This window comes from Toxotes jaculatrix, chromosome 4, assembly GCF_017976425.1.
Source record: "Toxotes jaculatrix isolate fToxJac2 chromosome 4, fToxJac2.pri, whole genome shotgun sequence".
Lineage (NCBI taxonomy): Eukaryota > Metazoa > Chordata > Actinopteri > Toxotidae > Toxotes > Toxotes jaculatrix.
This window is the reverse complement of record NC_054397.1, coordinates 5,118,525-5,141,134: the sequence shown is the minus strand read 5'-3', so window position 1 is coordinate 5,141,134 and position 22,610 is coordinate 5,118,525. Positions and strand designations below refer to the sequence as shown.

The 22,610-nt window shown below is 39.0% G+C and overlaps 2 protein-coding genes across 6 annotated transcripts; one reads left to right on the top strand and one right to left on the bottom strand.

The window, feature by feature from the left end:
- Window positions 1–135: 135 nt before the first annotated feature.
- ubl5 (ubiquitin like 5) lies at window positions 136–10,657 on the top strand. Of its 4 annotated transcripts, none has more exons than XR_005893922.1 (6): window positions 136–216; window positions 937–1,001; window positions 1,429–1,512; window positions 1,611–1,648; window positions 2,169–2,315; window positions 10,610–10,657. XR_005893922.1 is itself a non-coding variant. In XM_041035168.1 (5 exons), exons 2-5 carry the CDS (start codon window positions 946–948, stop codon window positions 2,210–2,212), a joined length of 222 nt encoding a protein of 73 aa, XP_040891102.1. In that variant the 5' UTR covers window positions 136–216; window positions 937–945; the 3' UTR covers window positions 2,213–2,510. The 4 variants fall into 4 exon arrangements, 1 of the variants encoding a protein (XP_040891102.1); XR_005893921.1 differs by lacking the exon at window positions 10,610–10,657 and adding an exon at window positions 9,921–9,946 and having other exon boundaries at window positions 2,169–2,316; XR_005893923.1 differs by lacking the exon at window positions 10,610–10,657 and adding an exon at window positions 2,318–2,510 and having other exon boundaries at window positions 2,169–2,275.
- LOC121180044 (proto-oncogene vav-like) lies at window positions 3,496–21,273 on the bottom strand. Of its 2 annotated transcripts, none has more exons than XM_041035161.1 (29): window positions 21,125–21,273; window positions 20,457–20,552; window positions 20,256–20,372; window positions 17,472–17,588; window positions 15,737–15,795; window positions 15,168–15,233; window positions 14,756–14,864; window positions 13,323–13,418; window positions 13,152–13,220; window positions 12,951–13,054; window positions 12,732–12,831; window positions 10,906–11,001; window positions 10,728–10,796; window positions 10,517–10,603; window positions 10,240–10,325; window positions 10,014–10,149; window positions 9,806–9,915; window positions 8,596–8,697; window positions 8,386–8,480; window positions 8,256–8,278; window positions 8,106–8,142; window positions 7,797–7,933; window positions 6,673–6,738; window positions 6,396–6,427; window positions 5,408–5,518; window positions 4,814–4,901; window positions 4,518–4,647; window positions 3,828–3,979; window positions 3,496–3,730 (listed from the first exon to the last, which is right to left on the bottom strand). In XM_041035161.1, the coding sequence occupies exons 2-29, from the start codon at window positions 20,541–20,543 to the stop codon at window positions 3,677–3,679; spliced, it is 2,535 nt and encodes an 844-aa protein (XP_040891095.1). In that variant the 5' UTR covers window positions 20,544–20,552; window positions 21,125–21,273; the 3' UTR covers window positions 3,496–3,676. The 2 variants fall into 2 exon arrangements, with proteins under 2 accessions (XP_040891095.1, XP_040891096.1); XM_041035162.1 differs by having other exon boundaries at window positions 7,917–7,933.
- Between the last annotated feature and the right edge of the window lie 1,337 nt (window positions 21,274–22,610).

The window sequence follows — 22,610 nt, the reverse complement described above, 5'->3', positions numbered from 1 at the left end:
GTGTTTACGGTACGAGTTGTTTTCAGATGTAGGCCCGCCTTTGACGGGGTTCTCTTTCGTGCCATACGCTAATGTGGGCTGTCAATCACAAGTGTACCCGTTTGATTGGTCCAGAAGATAATACGCTAACAATATCTGCTTTACGGTAAACGGGGCAGAGAGCGTTCGAGAAAATATCCACAACAGGACAATATTTGTTGTTTTGTGCATTTTAAGGTAGGAATGTCACATTTAACAGAATGTAGGTGTAGATTTTAACTAATGCTCGATATTTTTAATACAGAAGGTCGCCTTACTTGGGTGCTTTGTAACATTACGCACATTTATCTGTTCAACATGCGACCGGGTTAGCTACTGTTAGCTAAACAAAACAGCCCGATTTTAAAGACTCCATTTCTCCCTTGTGGATTCCTGTGAATGAACGACACTAACCATAACCCTAACCCTAACCTATGTACGAGTTTTCACTCAGTTGGCACTTTATTGGTTACACGTTTCTAAAGCTAATGCAGTATAGCGCCACTGTCCTATACGAAACCCTATCTTCATTAAGGTTTCAATGTTCAGTTTTTGTTGGAATTACGTCAAAGAGGTGTTGATTCAATTGTATGATCATTTTCGAGGATGTAGTCTGTGGTGCTGTTGTGTTGCGTTACGTTACGTTACCTAGTGTTTCTATTATTTTGTCCACCACGTTCAAATCAACGACACACCTCTGTGTATAATGCATTGCAGTTCAACAGCACCACAAAGTACAGTCTCCAAAATGATCATACAGCTGAATCAACACCTCTTTAACACTCCAGTCTTCATGAAGGTAGGATTTATTTCAGGACTGTTCTGCCAGAGTGTATTAGTTTTGGCCTTTGTTTAAAATCAACTATCAACTCAACTCATATGTTATGTTAACTCTGTCTCATTTCATTCGGCTGACAGGAACCGAAGATGATCGAGGTGGTCTGCAACGATCGTCTGGGCAAGAAAGTCCGGGTCAAGTGCAAGTATCCTTCACTAAGCTGAGCAGACAATGCTGAGTAATGTGTCCTGCCACCTGTGTAAAACCTGGGTCTGCGTGCACAGGGCCCTTTCTGGATGTGTTTGTGCCCTAGATGTCCATTTTAATGTTTAAGTTCTGGTTTCGTGTAGGCAGTCTTGGTTGTTAGTTGGTTTCTCAGGTTTAATATAACTACTGTGCAGCTACAGTAAAATTGTGCTGTCTGTAGCCACACAGTGTCATGCCAGCCAATCATAGTGCACTGTGTTCAGGCTGTATTCTTCCAGTTGCATTTGAAGAACCATATTAAGCTAAACGAGAGGTAGCTAGCTAACATCTTGTTAGCCTGGGTTAGTTAAACCACTATTAAAGAACAGATGCCATTCCATTTCCATGCCATCACTGTACTCCTTCTTTAACCCCCATGTTTTCAGCTCTGAGGATACCATTGGAGATCTGAAGAAGCTCATTGCCGCCCAGACAGGAACGCGGCACGACAAGATTGTATTAAAGAAATGGTAAGCTCTCATCTGGGATTCTGCCCTGCTAGACCATAACAAACGTTTCTGTGGCTGTTTGCATTCAGCAGTTAAATGTTCCTTCTCCGCTTCCACAGGTACACCATATTCAAGGACCATGTGTCTCTGGGTGACTGTATCCTTTTAACAATCTTTTCAACCACTCTTAGCATTAGTAGCTCAGTACTGATACTGTAGCAACAGTTTTATATCTCTGCAGAGGTTTACTTACTTTTCATACTTTAACAGTAAATCTTGGATAAGTACTAGAACCAATAACTTGTGTAAACTGAATATGGTAGTGGGTGGAGTGGTGGCATATGTATTGGATATGAACAACCTTTTAAAATTAGTTTTATTTGATCAGGCATCTATGAAATTGGGTCTTGTGTTTTTACACACTGCCAACAGTCAGCATCCTGTTTTCCTAGGTATTTTAGTTTCTATTTCTGATGAGGATATTGTGGATTTTCACAGCAATTATTTGTTTCTATATAACTGTGACATATTTTTGATTATAAACAAGTTATTTTTTTCCCAAATGTAAATAGGGGGAGTATTTTTCTGATGCATTTAATAATGGTAGCAAACTTGTACTAAGAACATTCAACAACCTTTCTGTCTTGGTCTGTTGTACTTAACTATGACCTCTGCAGATGAAATCCATGATGGGATGAACTTGGAGCTGTACTACCAGTAGACCAGAGAAGGACCACAGGACAATGCAACACAAACAACACTCATCCTTGTTACACACACACACACACACACACACACACACACACACACACACACACACACACAGAATAGATGGAATCTTTTGAAGGAAACCGAGATGAGACAAACCAACTGAAAGAGAGAGGAATGGTCGCATACATTACATATAGATTTCAGTTGTAGCTTTTAATTTTTGCCCACAAATTATTATGTGAAAAACATGTTGTTCTACAAATATTTTTGTTTTGATATTTTGAAAATAAAGCTGATATTTACCTACCTACAAGACTGAGTGCTGATCATTGTTGTACATTAGGTTTCTCATGTGGGAAGAGACTGATGTGTATATATATATATACATACACACACAGTCTCTTGCTGTGAGGCAACAGTGCTAACCACTGCACCACCATGCCACCTATAAAACATCATATTGTTGTAAACTACCCAGCAGTATATGAAGCTCTTAAAAAGTTCCACTTGAAATAGCTACAACATTGAACCCCTGCATATATGTCAATTCATCAATAATAAGTGTAATAAAGTTAACTGCTAAAGTTTAAAAAGAAAACATCTTGATTTACACTGTGGTATTGATACTTGTGCTTGAAAGCTGTGAATATTTTTACATCACTTTTGGTCTGGTGCCATTTCTTTGGGCTGGACATCTTAGTTCTATGAACATACAGTGATATTTTAGACACGTGCTTCCAGCTTTGTGGCACCAGTTTCTTATTCTTTTTTTTTTTTTTTTTTTTTATTTGTTTATTTAACAGGGACAGTGCACAGCTCTCAGCCATGCCAGAGGTCTGAACATTGCAGTGCCCCACTCTTTATGCTAAACTAAGCTGAGCATTACAATGCCACCATGTAGAAAGCTCCAGATCCATTAAGAAATGCTTTTCCCAGATTGGTGTGGAAGAACTTGAGTGTCCAGCTCAGAGTCCATCCAACACCTTTGGGATGAACTGGAGCCAGGCCAACCCAGGTTCTGATAGAGCTCCAGACAGAAGTGTGAGAGATGAGATGTAAAAGTATATTGAGATGGTTTTTAGTACTTAAAACCATATATATTTATATCTTCTTACAGATATCAGAGGTTTGATGGGAGGAAATCCCTGCTGCCAGCTACCAGAACCTAGCTGGAAAACCTTCCCAGAGGAGTGCAGGCTCTTATGGCAGCAGATTAATATGCATGGTTTTGGATGTAACGTTCAAACGTACGCTTTGCTCCTAGTTAGCTGTACATAAACAGACATCATCATGTCAGCTGAAGAAAACGTTTTATTCACATCACTAGACACTCATTAGATCACATGTAACAGCATCTCTCTCACACGCACACAGACACACTCGTGCATATGGGTTAATGCAATTGATGGAAACCAGGTATCACATAGCCTCCTACACATACAGTTTGGGTCCTCACATCTTCTCTGGAGCCTCGTCAGCAGTAGTCAGAGTAGTCCTCCTCCACATAGTTGGCTGGGAATAACCCCACCTGGAAACAACAGGAGCAATGCAGGTAAGTCACAAATGTCTTATAAAAGGTTGCAGTATTTTTGTATTTAATGTGTGGATGTTTGAAAATTCCTCACCCGGCCGTACACCTCTCCTTTCCACCAACCACTGTGACCTTTCTTAGAGAGGATTTTGATGGTGTCTCCTTCCCGCAGCGACAGCTCTGAGCGGTCCCTGGCCGAGAAGTCGTACCTGGCCCTCGCTACGCCGAAACTCCTCATGCTGCCCCCTGTGAGACAGAGCCCATGTTGCAGCACAGATAAGTTTAAAAGAAGAGTTTTTTGTTTTCGTGCTGAGTTATATGAGTAGATTGATACTATTCTGATCTGTGCATTAAATATGAAGCGACAGCCAGGAGACTTAGAGTAGAACCTGGAAAAGGGGAAACAGCTGAGTAAAAAAAATGTCATAATCCCCAGTGAAACCACAGGTTCTCATTTTTACCCCCTGAGGATGAATCCTACTGACTTTGGCAATCCCCTGACTTTTACTTTAGCGCCACCATGAGTTGATATTTGTGGTTTTTACTTAAATATCTCATCTATTTGATGGATTGAAATGGACTTTAGTGCAGGCATTCGTGGTCTCCTCAAGGTGAGCTGTAGTAACTTTGACCTCCTGACCTTTTACCTAGCGCCACCATTATGTCAACATTTCAGTTTTTCCAAATCTTTGGTTTATGAGCAAATTTCCTATATTTTCCAAAACACTGAGCTATTGCTTTAGCATGATTGTAATGTGTGTGACGTGACAGTGATGTACTGCACCTGGTGTGCTAGTCGGCGTGTTGTTGGGCGAGCTGCCTTGCTCTGGCTGTTTGTAAGGCGTCTGCAGCGTAGTGTCCATATCTTTGAAATACTCCTTCAAAGAGTTCTGCTGGTAAAACTGAATCATCTCCTAACACAGAGCAAAGAAGAGCAACAGGACAAGAGAGAGTGCAGGAGAAACATGTGAGACAGATGTTTGGCCTTGTTTGAGAGGAGGAAATTAGGTTACATGTAAATCCACAATGTGTCAGCGTGAGTCTCAGAAGATTTGGGCAGGATAAGGATGTTAAACTTACAATTAAACTTTTGAACGCCTTCTTGTCATTGATGCGGAACAGACCTTCACAGGATGTGATCTTGATGTGTCTGATGTCCATGTTGAACCTGGGATTGCAGAGAGAGGGAAAAGAGCGATATTCTTGTAGTAAATTTTGCTTGCTAGCTTTGAGATTAATAACATTAAAGGGAAAGTTCACACAAAATTCACAAAGGGGTTGAATGGTGAATGTTTGGTGTTTAATTTAAAGCTGAATGTAGTGTAGCTGCTCCTCTCAAAAGAGGAAAAATAGATGGTTCCACTGTCTATCTGGTGTTCCACCCATTCTCCTATGAGAATGGGTGATAGAACATGTACTAAATACCATGGACTAAATACAACTGGTATCACTTTACTTCTCTGGTTTCGAGAGGAAGTGAAAGTTGAGCTCAATCACATACAGAAATTTATCTAAGCTTAGCTACGACCATTAGCTTAGCTAAGACCATAGCATTTGTAGATCAAAAAACATCTAGGCGTCTGGGTTAATATCAGTAGTTTTGATTCTGGGTATGTAGATAAAATAGTTTCAAAAGCACATGGGGCTTTGACTGATGAACTGATGGAAGCTTACTTGATGCTGATAGCAAACTCTCCTCCATCTTTCTGACGCACGAGAAAGGTTCCATCAGACCGGGACATTAGCAGGTTTTTGGCAGCAGTTCTGTCCATGTTCCCGGCAAACCTTGAATCAGAGTGAGAATTGGTACCTTGTTTTTTTTTTGCCATGAGTAACTCAGTAACTAATGGTATAACACAATCTTCAAAATACAAAAGGAAAACTAAATTCATCAGCAGTAAATCCCACCCTTTCTCTGTTTACGTTAGCTAATGTTTGCAAACTTCATTTTATATTATTACTTCTGTAATCACTTACTATATTGCCATTCATTATCTGTTTTTACACCAGCCTCAGAAGCAGTTATATTTGTTGATAGATACATTAAAACTCTTAAACCTGCTTAAAACAACATAATGGTGAGTTGTAAATCATTTATTAAATGTTTATGTACTGTGTTGTCAAAGTGTTGCTCTGTGTTTTTTTCATGCCACTGAGTCATGCTTGATTATGACCAGCAGGTGGTGCCAAAGTAGGACATTTTCAAATCCTACAAATACTGACTTTGAGGACAACACCAAACTGTTTTGTTGTTTTTTTTTCTTAATTGTTTTTTTTTTTTTAATCATTATTTGCAGCATTTTGAGTGCTCGAGAGTTAGTGCACCATTGTTATAATCAAGAGCTCAGGGGCAGAGAACATGGACTGTATGATAGGTGACTAGTGACTAAAGTTAATTTTACACATGGAAAACAATGGTGTGAAGTGAAAGATCCCATCAGTGTCATAATAATGCAGTTTCTCTCAGAAGATGCTTTAAAAGCACCAGTGCTTTTTGGTGTCTGGTTCCGTTTTTGAGGCTGTTAACTAGACTAATTCACTGTGTCAGCTCTGTGGGTTTTCTCTGTGTTGAAGTGTACTGCAAAACAGGAGGAAATAAAACTATGAGGTTGACAGTGGTTTGGTGTGTGAGTGATTTAATCCAGTTCTTGTTGATACTTACCAGTTAAAGCCAGACAAGTCGGGGGTCTGCCTCTGGGAAAGGGTGAGATCACACAGAGGTAAGTCCTAACAAAAAAGTCTGTGGTCATGGTGGTAACAGTTCTTCCTGGGACTGCTAATGCTGGTTTCAGTACAGTAAATGGACTGTAAATAAACTCTGGACTAAAATGAACATGTATGTTTGTTTTCTTGTGCTCAGATCTCAGATAAAAAAATATTTGAAAACATTTGTCCAAATGTGTTTTTATGGCCCATGTTGGCTCGTGGACTATACTCACTGGGACATAGGGCTGAACTTTTTGGCAAGGGAACCATCCCACTTGACCAGCAGTCAGGTTTCTACCCTGAGTGACACATGAGAAACAAATCACATATCTGGACCGGGTGGAAAAAAAGAGTCATTGCAACATATGAAAGTATTAGAAGATGAACATGGATAAGTAACTTAAAAACAAACTCTACCCTATAAGGAATTGCTCAGATGTAGTAGATACTGATTTAAGGCAATTAACACAAAATCTGTGTGCGTAGAATACTGAAGAAATCTTGCAAAGCTTGAAACAACTGAAACACAACTGTGAGGTGACATCAAAAGATGATTTATAGATAAAAATTCAATGAGAGACTCTGTGAATCCTGAGCGTTTTGAAAATAGTTTGTCTGAGAGCAAAGACGTATTTAAATATTGTGGATCCACCAGGCTCCAGTTAAACAGTGTGACAGATTAAAGCACAAAGCCAGTGTTTTGCATATTTTAGCCCCAGGCTTCACATTACTTACACATTACTAACATTTTCCTAGAACACACCTTAGTTAGGTAAATAAAAAGGGTCTTTAGTACCTTTAATTTGTGTTCTTTCATTTAAGTACCATTTAAAATCAACTTGCACAGTGAAAAATAAAGAAATAAAATGCCTTTTATCAAACTATGGTATGATAAAAAAAAAAGGTAAATGGCATCTAATTGGCCATTACCACAGCAAATATTTTGACTTTTCAAAAAAAGGAGAAGCACTAATCACATTAGAAATGGCTCTACTCTATTCAAGTGTCCCAGTAAACCATGACAGTGAGCCAGCATGAACAATGTACCAGGACCCTGAGACTGAAGCGGCTCAGTGGAACTCAGCCATTAGGGTCTGATTTATTTTCCAAATCAAAACCTTTCAAATGAATCACACAATAGAAAGCAGATAGACAGAAGTGCGGGCTGGGCACGAGGGAGGAAGTGGAAGATAGAGAACGAGATGCAGAAAGGAAAAAGACAAAAGACTGAAAAAGACAAAAGCATCTCACACCTACGCATTAACCACAGGAAACAAGGCCTGCAAACACAACGAAATAATGTGTGACCCCCTCAGTTTTCAGAATGCAGAGTGTATTTGCTTGAGTTTGATGTTACCTCCCACCACGGCACGTCAGCAACAGCCCGGGTCAGCTCAATGATGTCACCTTTGGAGAGGTGAAGCGGCTGGCCGAAGCCCACAGGAGGTGGAGGCAAGCCAAAATACTCCTGACATACCTCCATCTTTGGCAGTCCTGGGAGGAAGAGCGAGGGTGAGAAAGATGAGATGTTAGGAAGGAGATCTGACAGGCAATAAAAGCAGTTACTCTTAGCCAAGTTACTCTTAAAGATTTAAGAGCATGAGCACAACACTGGAAGGTGTTTTTTCAAAGCAAAAAAATGTGCTGTTTAAACAATAATCCTTACCAACGCTGGAGTGTCCGGAGGACCTCTGTGTTTTGTTCTGCAGGAACAAAAGACAAAAACTTAAATAAAAAATAAAGGGCATATAAAATAGTTGAAAAGAAGCAGCAAAATGCAAAACGTATCCACAGTGTCAGAGATATATTGTCTTACCTTCCTCATCATGCCAGCATGATCTATAATTTAAAGAGGACAATCAATGTAAAAAGTGATAACTATGCTAAATGATGAGTAACTAATTAAAAGTAGAATTTAAAACACATGCACATGCACGTATACAGACCTGAGTTCCGTCCGCAGGCAGGGACTCGGCCCAAACACTCTTTATGTGCAGCCATTTTACAGCGAGTGCAGCGATAGCCCTGGAAAAATATCCCTCTGTCGACGACAGATGGAGAGATTCAGCCTCAGCAGATAAGTCTTTGGTGTTGTTTTCTTTTTAAATTGGAGTTAAGAGAGGAGCTGATAGAAACAGCTAGTGAGACAAAGGTACCTTAACAGCATCGAACAGGCCCTGCAGGAGGTGGTTTCCTCAAAGCAGTGCATCTGGAAGTCGTGGTTGTTGGCTGTGGAGTTCTCCGGACACATATTGGACCTGAAACCATGAAGTGCAGCTGTTTGGACCGAAGTCGGGGAACCAAGCAATGACAGAGCTGGTTTTCACTTTAGTATTTAAAGGTAGATTGACTTTGGTGGAAGTAACAACTTTATTATAGCTCTTTATGTATAATAAAGTAGCTGCTACCAACAGTAGCAGCAACACAGTGTAGACCAGATTGCAGATAGCATAATCACCAAATCATGGGATGTCTGTAAATTTCTTATCGGGTTGAACACTCAGCCAAATTGCAACACCCAGCCATGAATGACAAGTGGCTACAGCTAAACTTATTTAGCTACTTCTGTTTGTCCACTTATGTTTTACATTACCTAATTTACTCATGGACCATTTTGAAATAATGAAAAGTATCAGATTACAGTAAAGAATCTGTTTAACTTAAACCTGCAATAATAGATTTTTCTGCCACTTGAAAGCGAAGTAAGTGGTAAACACAACACTGACATATCACCACCTTTTTATTATTTACTGGTCACTATGTATATATGTTCAAAATATACAGTTTTTTAGCTCTGTTTTTGGACTCTAACAACTTCTGGGGCAAGTATCTGAACACATTTAGCTGCTAAATGCTTACCACTGTTCACCTGCTAGTTGCTAGTTTCGTCTATCTGTGGTTTGATGCTGTGTAGGTAATGTACAGTGAGTGTGTTAGTACCTTTCTTTTTGCTGTAGCCAACAACAACATTATGAGAGTGTTGAGAGCGGACCAAACAATTCGTGTCTCAGAAAACCACAAAACTTATCTGAAAGAAGTGGTAAAGCCCCCCAGCTGAAGGGGAAACTCTGATAATCAACTGATAAATCTCTGTGGGTTTGTCACTACACTACTAGTCAATACTGCAAGAATTAGTATCTTAAAATGCTTGGAGAATGGTTGTACCTGTCATCGGAAGCTGTATAAAAATGACAAGGGTTTTTAAAAGCCAATAATTAATCAGCAAATGTACTAAATTACCCCTCCTTCAAAATTCTGTGCATAAGATCACTGCATCAATGCAAAGAGACAGTCTGCGTTCTTTATTTAAGTCTTTGTGTGTATGTATATCCATGTCTATATGTGCATGAATGTGTGGTAACTCACAGAGCCATCTCAAACTGTTCCATCCATTTCTTCTTCACTTCTCTGGTTTTGAAGAATAAATCGTACCCACACCTTCCATAGCAGTCCAGCAGGAGGAACAAGTGGGACCACTGCTCACACACACACACACAAACACACAAAGTCAGCATTGTAGATGTACTACCTTGGATAACTGGTGATGCAGAGTGAAGGAAGCAGAGGAAAACACCTTTTTATTGTCCTTCTCTCCTGTGGTTTCATCTCGTATCTGATAGTTCTGTAGTTCAATGATCTCCTTCAACTCAAACGTCTCTCCGCTCTTCTTCTTACAAACAAACATGGCTTTATCAAACAGGAATGCATACCTGAGAGAAAACAAACAGCAAAATACAACAAAAGGTAAGATCCATGGCATTAACTTACAAAGAATACAGAGACATATAAACAACACACACCTGTCCTGTTTAGATCTTTTCTCCGAGCTGCAGATCTTCAGCTCTCCATCAATCTTGGGCCGACCATAGAGAGCGAGAGATTGAGTCTAAAGAGCAAAAAGAGAAGAACAAATAAATGAAATAACTTAAATAAAACATATAATGTATATGGAAAAAATCATACATACATGTGTGTGTATATATATATATATATATATGATTTATATATATATGTGTGTGTGTGTGTGTGTGTGTGTGTGTGTGTGTGTGTGTGTGTGTATGAAAACTGTGACCCCACCAAGTTTTCTATGGACAACTGGAAGGAGGTGATTTGTCTGATGATCTCATTGTCTCGCTTCACCTCATTCACGCACTGGGCCAAGTCCTGGCAACACACACACACACACACACACACACACACACACACACACACGACAAACAGATGAACGTTTAAACATCATAAATTTAAATCAATAATTGACATAAGCAGCAAATACACACACACTTACTCTCATGGCATCAAGAGCAGTGCGTAGGTTTTCCTTGTCTGTTGGGTCAGTGGTGTGCTTGACCAGTTCCTGCACACACACATACAACATCAAATTATAGTTGCTAGATGTAACGCAAGCATGCACACACGCACACACACACACACACATACAAACACACACCCGCACGCACACATACCTGTAACAGCAGGTGATACTTGAGGACCCTCTGCATAGGGACCATGAGTAAATCTCTGAGAGAAAAACGTCCACTGTTGGCTCTCTTTGAACACTCCTGAGTGGGAAAAAAAAGGATGTGAACATCTGCAGTAAACCACAGTGGTGTTATGAGGATGTGTGTGTAGAGTTTGAGGTGGCTCTGTGAGTTACCACACACTCATGCACATATAGACATGGATATACATGCAGTGCACACAATTTTTGCCAACACTGAACCTTCCTGTCAGCTCCTGCTTGTGTAATCAGGTGCTGAGTAAAAAAATCCTCGTGGGTGATTTTCATGCATATAATGATGCATGTACGTGACAGTTAACATACACATCTACAACAAAGGTCTGGTTTTGATGCTATAGCAAATAAAAGCAGGGAAAGGATCATCTTCATCAATACTGATAACAGTACTTTCTATTATTAAAAGTAAATAATGTAAGGGAGAGAAATACATTACGATTTATGAGGTGAATCCATTATTAATGGGCTACTAATGAATATATTTTAATTAAACATCAGATAATTTATTATTCTGTGCTGATTACATGCATCTTTAAACACAAGACAGTTTTTAATAGTAAATAAAGAGGTCATCATTTCACACATGCACACAACACAAAAGTAAATATTGATACATTAAGAGTAATGTTCATGTGTGCAGGATGTGATCTAATATGTGACAGAGCCTTTTTTTTTTTGTTGGTATATATTCTACTACTGATATCTATCAACCCTCCCCTCTGTCCTGTAGTCGTGAAAACATTTCCACTGCATACCACCATTATACAACAGCACACAAGGTCAATTATTACTCTCTGTATTACAGATTTTTAAACCATCAAGTTTAAATATTAGTCATAACGACTCAAAGCGTACTCTCTTTCTTTAGAATTCATCCTCTGGGCATTGTGAATCTCTGCACAAAATTTCATGGCAATCCTTCCAACAGCTGTCAAAATATTTTAGTATGAGCCAAAGTGTTGGACCAACCAGTCAAGAGAGCCTCTGGTGTGGCAGAAAATGACAATTTCCTCAGTCCTTCTTGCTGCTACATACTTATATTGGAGTACAGCTCGTGGATAAATTACAGAAATGAAACCATGTTCAAAGGTAGCTTCCATTCATTCCAGTGAAAGTTGTTCACCCAGCACAAACACAATAAAATGTTTTCTCTCTTCCTGGTTTGTTTCTAGACTGCGCTGGCCATGACTCAACATGCACATCAGTATGTCTTTCCCTAAAGCTGCTGACACATCCCACATTCATAAAAATAGCTTTTCTAGGCTGTAGGTAAATATAAATCTAAATATTAAATCTTTTTGGTTTAAAAAATCTGAAGAAAAAGTGTAATAAATGACCTTGTGTGCCATTCAAGCTAACCTATCAAGGAATTATTTGTTGTAGTACCATAACTGGCCACTGGGACAGAACGGCAGAAAGTCTGACTCTGCCACACTGTATCCACGTCTTTGAATACATCCATCAAGCTAAAAACAACAAAATCCAGTTACAAGCTACGAAAAGCACAACTGTAATTAAAACCACATTGTACGCAGAACAGTACAAGAACACAATCCCTCACTGGCTTCCCACCATCCAACACTACCAATTAAGACTCTAGTGGTATAAAACTGCACTTTAAACTATGCAGAACATCTTTATGTTCTTATCAAGAAAGACAGTACAGATCATTTACTCATTACGTGTTGGGTATGGAACATCTGTGAACATTTTTTGGTGCAAACATCACACATTCCCTGAGCTTCTGCCTTTGAAGGTGTGTGTTTTTCTCACCTCCAGTTTCATCCTGATATCCTCTCTCATATTCGAGAGCTTGTCGAGGTGTTTTGTCGCTGTTTCCACCTGGCTACAGTAGCGACCATACAGCAAGAGCCTGAGGGGATTAAGAATTAAAAAAAAAAAAAAAGTATTAAAATATACCTGTATTTCCAGTGTTACTGTAGAAGAAAGAAAGAAAAAAGAAAGAAAAAATTATGCATGTGTGTTGTGTACCTCTCCTTGTAGTTCAGAAACACCTGGTAGAGATTCTTCGCTCCATAGTTTAGGATGGAGCTGCGGACCTCCTCCAACATATCACGATGGGTGTTGGCCAAATCCTACATTCATACATACACAGGAAGCATGTAAACAGGGCTACTGCATGAAGTTAAACATGTACATGTGAGCAAGTGCATGGAGAACCTCCTCCTGTACCTCTATGTTGATGAAGATACTCTCAATGTCTTGATCCTGGAGAAACCTTTCGAGAGGTCTCATAAAGTGCTGCTCAAAAGAGAGGGGATGTTTGTTAATGTGTCTTTAAATGTACATATGAATGTCCCTTTGCATGGATCTTCTTTTTTCAGACTCAAGATGTGTGCACACCTGTAATATAGATTCCAGTGTGTCGCTGTATTTCTCTTCCGTCTGTCTGATCTCCTGCAGGCAGCACTCTCGTTTGTCTACGCCCGTCTTCTGTTGCTGCATAAACATAAAAAGTATGAAGAGATTTATTTCTTTTGATTGTAATGGACACAATTTGTAGCACTGAGGTTTGTTTTAAAGTTTGTTTTGTATCTTGCAGATGATGCAAGCCTTCCAGAATGACCTTTTTCTCTTTCACCCTTCCACCATTGACTTTTTTTTTCCCCTTTCACCATATTAGCTATCAAATTTCTCTTCCTGATGCTAGGACATGTCAGCATTTTCTGCTTCTTCTGGTTGTGTCATGAAAAAACTTTCTGCTGCTTAGGTTGCGTTTTCACACAGCCGAAATAGAAGTTCAATTGATGCATAAATATTTGACAAGAAAGAAATTATAAAATGCTGCAGCAATACTCTTAAATATTGAGCCTTTTCAATATCTGTGGTATATTTTAAAAATGTAAGGGCATTTTTGCCCTTGATGATTTCTGACTCTGACTCTCATGAGTCTTCACTTAGACCACCTTTCATAGCGTCTCTTAGTGAGACTGTGCCCACATGAATTATGTAGCTGGGTGACATTTACACATAATGCTTTCCCTGGTCTCCATCTGTTATCTGCGGAAAAATCTTCGCACAACTCTAGTTCACTGTTTATCAGTGGTTTCCAACCTTGGGGTCAAAACAACCCACACCCACAAATGGTTGCAAAATAAATCTAAGTGATCATGGGAAGAATAACAGAATAGGGACAAAGAAATATATATATTCTACTAAATAAAATTATGTTTATTTATTACTATTTTACCCTCAATTTTTTCAGGGCTTGAAAAATTATTCAATAGGACCAAATAAATCTGACTAAAACATGTAAGTAGTATCTAAATATGTAAGTAGAACCAAAAGCTGGGCACTTAATGTCTGGTCTCATCTGTAATTTTGTTAATTTGTTGTTGAATCAAAATTTTGCTATTTTGCTATAGACTGTATTTTATTTAGACAAATAAGACAAAACTTAACATTTGAGAAGTTTGGCCTCTTTTGTTAAAATAAAAATTTTATAACATGATAAAACATTATAAAATTTCTCAAGGTAAGATCTCAAAAAAGTACCAATAACTTAGGCAAGGTGTCCTGTGGATACTAGCATCCAACATTATCAAATTATTCCTAACCATAGTCACAAGTAGCATTGTTTTGTTTTAAGGTTCTTTGAGCCAAAAAGGTCAGAGAAACAGTTGGTATACATGATTGAGGACTCTGGGTTTTATAGATGTCTGATCTGCGTGAGAACGCTCTGGACTGTAGTCCACTGTACATGTCAATAACAGACCTCCACAGCCTTAGACCATTCCTTTTTGTTTGAGGTATAATGCTGCACGTGAACCACTCACAGTTTCAGGTTGTTCGTCCGTCCTCATCAAGTCCTCATAGATCTCATCCCCTTCGTTCTCCTCATCCTCCACAAAGTCGTATAAGTCGTCATCCTCATCCACTGTGTCACTGATAAACAAAACATGATTCAAGTTGGATTTTGGTTAAAGAACAGCAGGATAGCATCGGCAGCCTCTGGATTGTTTATTTTCCCTACATAATTCATATTCATTCCACTTAGTTTCACTCCATATTTTTACCCTGGGGACATGGAGTCATTGCAGGGGTGTGTCGACAAACCATCACAAAAACGGCAGCTTTTGTTTTTGACCTACCGCTCTCCTTCCTCAAATTTATCATCATAACACGATGATACACGATGATACACTCTACTGACTCACTCACTGAATGACTATCATAAAAATGGCTCACTCTATCTGGTCAGACAAGCCGCTGTAGATCTCATCATCAGGAGCGAATCCTTCCAAAGGAAAAGGCCTAGAGGAAGAGAAGCGTGTGTGAGTGTATGTTTGTAGGTGAGGGTGGTAAAGGTGCAGGGCACAGGGAGAATGACACATTTTGACAACAACATCTTCTTTTTCACTTCTGTTATATGAACCCCCCCATATAGCATTGAAGTCGTATATATAAACATTTAATTAATGGTTTATTACACACTAAAATACAGTTGTTAGCAGATATAACAGTTTAAGTATTTGTCAACAGCTATAACTCCTCCTGGTGCCCCCCATAGACAGAGGCTGGTGTATAAACAGATAAGAAATGACAATATAATAAAGCTCAGTTGTAAATAATATAAAACACGTCTTCACTGAAGAAGGCTGATAAATACTATGCATTCAGAAACACTTAAAGTGTCCTTATATCTGTTTTCAACTTCATTATAGTCTGTAATAAATCATGTTTACATAGTGCTTACAGTAAAGTAAACAAACTACATTAACGTATCATTTGTGTGACACAGAAAGGAAACTACTCACTGGAGTCCTCTTTGAATTGCAATCGGTGAATGAGACAGGATGGACAAGGTGTCTATGACCTGTCACACAGACATATAAAGCAGTACGTAGTTAGTATATGTTGTGCAGAGTGGGATAAAGACTGGAGGAGAAACAGTGAGAGCTGTTTCACACCTTTAACATTAACGCTGAATAATTCTCCTCTGACCTGGTTTCACTCTTATTCTGTTTGACTGTTTCAGAGAGAACTGCAGTATCACGATGAGTGACTTCAGATAACCAGCATGAGAGATGGAACCAGAAACAAACTCAAAGGTGTCACATATGTGACCTCTAATATCTCTGCTTAACTGTATGTTTTTAACATTTTATGTGGATTTTTATAATATGGATTTTTAGTTACTTGAATTTGTTTTGCCATAGAACTTAGAAATTATTTTTCCCTCTCCACGATCACACTGGACTCCTGTTCCAGTTGAAACTTTCTCAGCTGTTGCAGTAAGAAACATAAAAATTCAAAAGTTGAGCTGTGGTTCTTTTCTTCGGGAGAGACAAATTAAAATAAGGTGGGCTTGTCATGAAAAAAGAAATCTTCTGTTCAAGTAAAGGCTACACTTCTCCGTCAGTACTGTAGAGCTTTTTTCTGTTTTCTTTCATTCAAGGCAGAGAAAAGAAGAAAAGATGTAACAAGAAGTGAAAGTCTGAAGGAGAAGTTCAAAGAAAAAAACGTCTGAATGGACTGATTTACAGTCCTACAGCCATTTAATAAAAACGTAAAAAAAATTATTTGACACTTATGCTCTTTCACTTTTTGGTGGAGAATTATCTCAGAGGATTGATACCGCTCGCTTGTTGCCAGTTACCTGCTGAATACACATTAGTGTGGCAGGTTACAGGTTTTCTTCTTTCCAGTTTCGTTAATCATTTTGCCATGCCTTAGATTTATTTTGCAAGGGGCTCAACTCCTCATTTTGGAACCACTGGACTAAACTACTGAACTATACGCAAGTAAAACTAGCCCCACCTCGATCAGCGACAACACCTACTTTTGCACTGATGATCAGTACTAACAATCTAACAATTTAATATTCTATCAGTCACAGGAACAAGTTTTACAAGTGACTACTTTTAGTGTTTTTAGTTCTATACTTCTACCTAAGTAAGATTTTGATTGTAATGGGGTACTTTCAGTGTGTTCTTACTATTTTTTACTTAAATAAAAGATCTGAACACCGCTTCTTCCACTGTAAATCATAGCGTGGAGATCACACCATGCCTGTGTGTTTACTGTATTTTACTGCACTGGATGACTGACTGGAAACAATAAAGTGAAACGAGAAGCACAGTGACAGGAACACACTGTAAACTAAATAAACTGTAAAAAGACCCCGCAGTCAGGGTGGGGGTTAGGGTTCTACCTCCTGTTGACTCATTTCGTTCTGCGAGAAAAATGCTTCCTCTTACTACATGCACATACAAATCAAACGAGTGCACAATTCGTATCTCCTCTTGTTCATACTGCAGTGCTGCGGCTGCACTGCACTGAAAGTGAAAGAGAATTGTGAAATTTTGAATACATGTGTTCACTGAGCCGCTTCAATTAGAAAATCACCATGGTTCTTCCTGTTAGGGCTATGTGGGTGTCTGCAAGCTGCAGTGCTTCTGACTCCTACCATAATGACTGGCATATGAGTGCACAATGCGTAGACCGACAGAAAGATAGATGGACAGATAGATAGATGTGGTGGGGTTATACCTTTGCAAAGTCTCGAACATCAAAGAGGTCAAAGGCCTCAAACAGTTCACTCTTTTTGAGATGAAACCTGTCTTGGCAAACTCCCAGGAACGTCCGTATATTCTTTAGGCACAGAAACTAAAAACAAACACAAACACAAATATTTCTTTACTTTGGTGTTGAAATGATATGAAATTCAATATATTGATTTATATAGTCCAAATTCACAAATTTATTCAGAGGGCTTTTCAACTTGCAAAGTATACGACACCCTCGACCCTGCAGACCCTCAATTCTGATGAACAAAGACTCTAAAAAGTCCAGTTTGTTAAATAATTCCTTTTTCAAGCGTTAATTACAAACAAGCATTTTATAGTTCTAATGTCTCACATGTAAGAATGTGACATGAGATGTATTTTTGCTTGTTTTATTTTACAGTAGAGCGAATATTTTTGCGTTTTTAACTGTTGGTCATGGCGTCCTGGCAATATGAAGACGTCACCATGAGCTCTGGAAACTTGTGATCAGGATTTTTCAGTATACACTGGCATTTTCTTAACCAAACTATTCATCAGTCAAGAGAATACAACAATATTTAACAGATGAATCAGTGGTGAAAACTGAAACAATACCCATTGATAATCCAAATGGCCAGTTAAAACCAAATGAAATGCAGGCAACATTAAAACGCATACCTTTAACAAGACACAGCATTAAAAACAAACAAACTCAAAAACAACAAATGGGACAAAATATTTAAATGACTAAGGAAAAGTGGCATTACAGACAAATACAAGAAGCACAGAATAAACATGTAAAGCAGATGCACACACATTACATAGCAGGCAGATTTCAAACACACTTGACAGACACTGCTGAACATTGTAAGATAAAAGTATTGCTAAACATCATGTTGGTTCTGCTGCTTGTCCAATGAGACGACTTTTAACTTTCTAGAATAACTGCTGTACGCACCATATATACACAACCACAAACAGCTGCACTAAATATCTATATCAAAGCATATGCAAATGCTAATCAGGCCACAGACCACATGAACACAAACAGTAATGCGCTGATACAAAGAAATGCCTGATCCTAAAAGCAGCAATACGAAAGGCAGAATTTTGAAGCTAAAATATAGCTTCACAAGAAACCCCGGAGAGCACAGAGCACAGTACGCCCGACATGGTGGTCAGACACATGCAGTTTTACATAACTTCCTGAACCAGCTGCTCTTTCTCTCCCTCTCAGTCTGTTCAGAAATGGGAAATGAGGAACTCTAATTTGAGAAAAGGGGAAATGTTGAGTTCTGGCTGCTACTGCTCTGATACTACTCAGGAGTTTACATTAACACACAAGCATATATCCGTCTCTGCAACATTAACTCGCAGTTAATGTTAATGTTACACAGGGAACATCCTCTGCTTGTGCAATATTTTAAGGTAGGTGTGTGTGTGTGTGTGTGTGTGTGTGTACATGCGTGCATACGTCAGAGTGGACTCCTGTCTCTTGTCTGTTAATCACCGGATGTTTCTTAACCACCGCTGACCTCACAGGATTTCCCAGAGTTTCAAATTTAAGACAGCGCCACGAGTCCGATCAAACATGATTCAAGGACTTTCCTTGAGAAGTTTCAGCCAACCAAGTGACAGCCTGTGTCTTTCTTTGTCACACTCTCTCATTCTGTTATTCTCACTTGTCTGTGTCTAGTATTTTGCTCAAGCCCTCTCTGTTAATTCTCCTACTGAGAGATAACCCATGTCCTTGTTCTTGTTATTCTTTCCACTCCAGTTTTCTTGTGTATTTGGTTGTAAGTGAGCATGATCTCTCAAAAGCTTGAAAATAGATTTTGATTAAATTTGGTGAAAAGACAGGCCGCGGTCTTGTCTTGTTTTGTAAATATGAAGCCTCAACCAGCAGGAGTTTAGCTTAGGTTAGCAAGACTGTGAAATGGCCACAGAACGACCAACCAGCTCTGAAGCTCTCTAATGAACATGTTATATCTTTTATGTTTTATTTGCTAAAAAAGTGCATAGTAGTGAAATTTAGGTGTTTCATCAACATCCAGTGTTAGTGCCAAGCTAAGCTAACTGCTCATGAAAACAATCAGGCACATAAAAATACATAACTATTTTTGTCTAATTTTGTACAGCTCCAGATCCACAGAGTATATATTGTATTTTGTATTTTTTGCGTACAAATAATACTTTGCAGATGCAGATGCTAAAATCACCACCTTCTCACTTAATGTTTGTAACACCAAGGGAGGGGCTTTAGTAATTTCATTGCTCGCTTTGCCTATGACAATAAAGCTATTGTATTCTATTCTATTATTGAATCTCAAAGTTCCTAAATGTGCAAAACAAGAAAATATTTCCCAATGTCTCATACAAATCAACTTTTTTTAAGAAGCAGGACTAACTTTTCATGAGTCTAGTGCTCATTCTGTCAAACTAGTGTCACTAATTGCTACAAAACCCATGGAACAAGTTGATCTTTTCTGTAAAAGGTTAACAAAACCAAAAAAAGACTTTTAGGATTCAATACTGGACAAATTTACTTGACACTTTTCCTTGTGTGCGCAAGCCTTCTCTGAGTGTTTTCTAGTAGTTTCTCTTTGTCTGCTTTTGTTGTTCTTCTCTATCATTGGCCCCCTCCACTTTTTACGCATGCTCCGGGATGTGGACAGATACAGATCGCAGCTTTTCTTATCGGACTGCCTCGGGGCTTCAATGCTGCCCAGTGGTCGCTATGGAAATGTCCTATGGAAATGGAGCAGGAAAAGATTTGTGTGTGCACTACCTGGGACATCTGTGGGCGTAAGTTGATCTCCCTCAGGTTGACGGCCTGTGGCAGCAGGTTGTTGAGCAACTGGCAGAGCAGCACGCCATCTCTCAGAGCCTGAGCCAAGTCACACACCTTTCACAGCAGACACACGCACAAAATTAAACCGAGGAACCAAGATGCGTGTTCATGTGCACGTATGTAATACAGCTGATTTACCTGTGCTCCCTCCCATGTGACCCGGTGGTTCTCAGGAAGAACTCGGCAGTCGATCAGCCATGTCGCACACTGCCGCCACAACTCCATCTTTGTTTTCTGAATAACAGATAGATAGACAGATAGATAGATAGACAGAAAGATGCGAGAGGTTTTGTTAAATATAGTTCATCAGTACAAGCACAACATCCAGTAACCAATGATGACTATTATTCTGCACAATACCCAGTAGCAGTGAATCCGTTTGTTATACTGTAAGTTAGCGCTGTCTTGACAATCAGATGACTTAGCTTCACAAGAAGAACACATTTTTTTTATCATTTGTTGAATTCACTGTGTGAATTCACACATGCAAAACAGCCGAGGCAATGGCATCTTTTTACAGCTTTTACGCATACGAAGCAGCTCTGAATCTCACTTGCTCTTTTTCTTATGTCCAAGAACCAGGACATGAAAATTATTGAACATCTTTCAATCAATCAGTCTGAATCACCAGACAGTTTCAGTTGGCCTACAGCGAACTCTGAGCACTCACTCTTTCTCCGTACTTGAGGCAAAATATTGTGGCTTTCTTGAAATCCAGTAGACCAATAAAAAGGCCACTACTATACCAGAAAAAGTAACTTTCTAACTGCATATCAATGTAGGATTACATTACAGTCAGCTCTCACCTTCAGTAGCTTCCCCCGGCAGTTCTTGGTCTTCGTTCTCGATGTTCACCTCCCTGTCTTCTTTTCATTATCTAATTTTCAGACTTCGGCGCTCTCGTTCTGCCTTTCTTCCGTGGTGGGTGTTCTGCAGAGCTGCACTGTGTTGAAGGCTTTTAACTTCATCCCGCAACTTCCTTTTTCCTCTGACGCACCCTCACACAGTCACATTCAGATTCACACTCACAGATGCACTCACTTACACACACACACGCACACGCGCGCGCATACACGCACACGCACACACACACACACGCACACATGCATACACACAGAGCTGCTGCTGCTGCTTCTGCTAGTGGTACAAAGCGAGTGTGCTCTGTGTGTGAAATTGTGTGTAAATGTATACACAAGATCAGATAGAATAGGAGTGAGTGTGCATGTGTATGTGTGAACACAGTACAGAACACAAGATAATCAAAACACAAATTTGCTACATCTAACTTAACCACATTATTTAGACAACACCAAAACAAAACAAAAATTTGATAAAAATTACATTATTTGAAGGAGGTATAATTGCATACTTTTGATGTGTTATTTAAGTTTATGGAGGTAACAATCGCACAATTTAGAAAAAGAAAACATTAAACCTGTTACAGCATCTTTTACACCTGAAATCCCTACAATCAAAACTCAGATGTAACATGTCAAACAAAAAACTCTCTTATTGGAAGTCACTTATTTACAGTAACTAGTTCAACAGAATGTGCCAACCAGTGATTTCAGCAATTCAAGTCATCACATTCTGATGTAACAAGAAACTTGTCTATATTAGCTGATGTTGGTCTAACTCTCCAAATTAATCAGAACAACACAGCGTACATGTAATTTTCAGGTGAACTGTTTCCTTCTTTCGTCTATTGAGTTATTGTACAGAAGTTTGCCTTTAATTGCATCAGTATTTACGTACCTCATTGTTTTGTGATTCATGTCAAGTTGCTGCAACACTGCAGTTTCCCATTGGGATTAATAAAGTACTCTATGTTCTCTATTTATTCACACTGACTGTTTTGATGGTTTTGAGATTTCTGCTGCACACCCCAATACTACAGATATAAATACAATTTAATTAATTGTGGTTATAGCATTAAAACCATGTCTTTCCAGAAATAATGTCCCGGTTACTGAGGACAAGTGTATTTCTGAAACCTTTGAGTACTGTAAATGAAACTTTATTCATCCTCATTGTACTGAGGTAGAGGCAGAAGTTTGTCTAGATGACAGTCGGGATAAGTAAGATTTTTTTTTCTGCTTTCGACACAGATCATTAATGCAATTAGTCAACAGATGAGGAACTTTTGCTGAATAGTGGCCACTGTTGTCAAAAGGGGCAATTACAGGATAATGGTAAATGCTGAAACATAGTGAAACTATTACATAAGTAAAGAGGAGTCATAAAGTCAGAAAGCAAAATATATCAAGAGTTTGGTAGAATTAGTTACTGTGA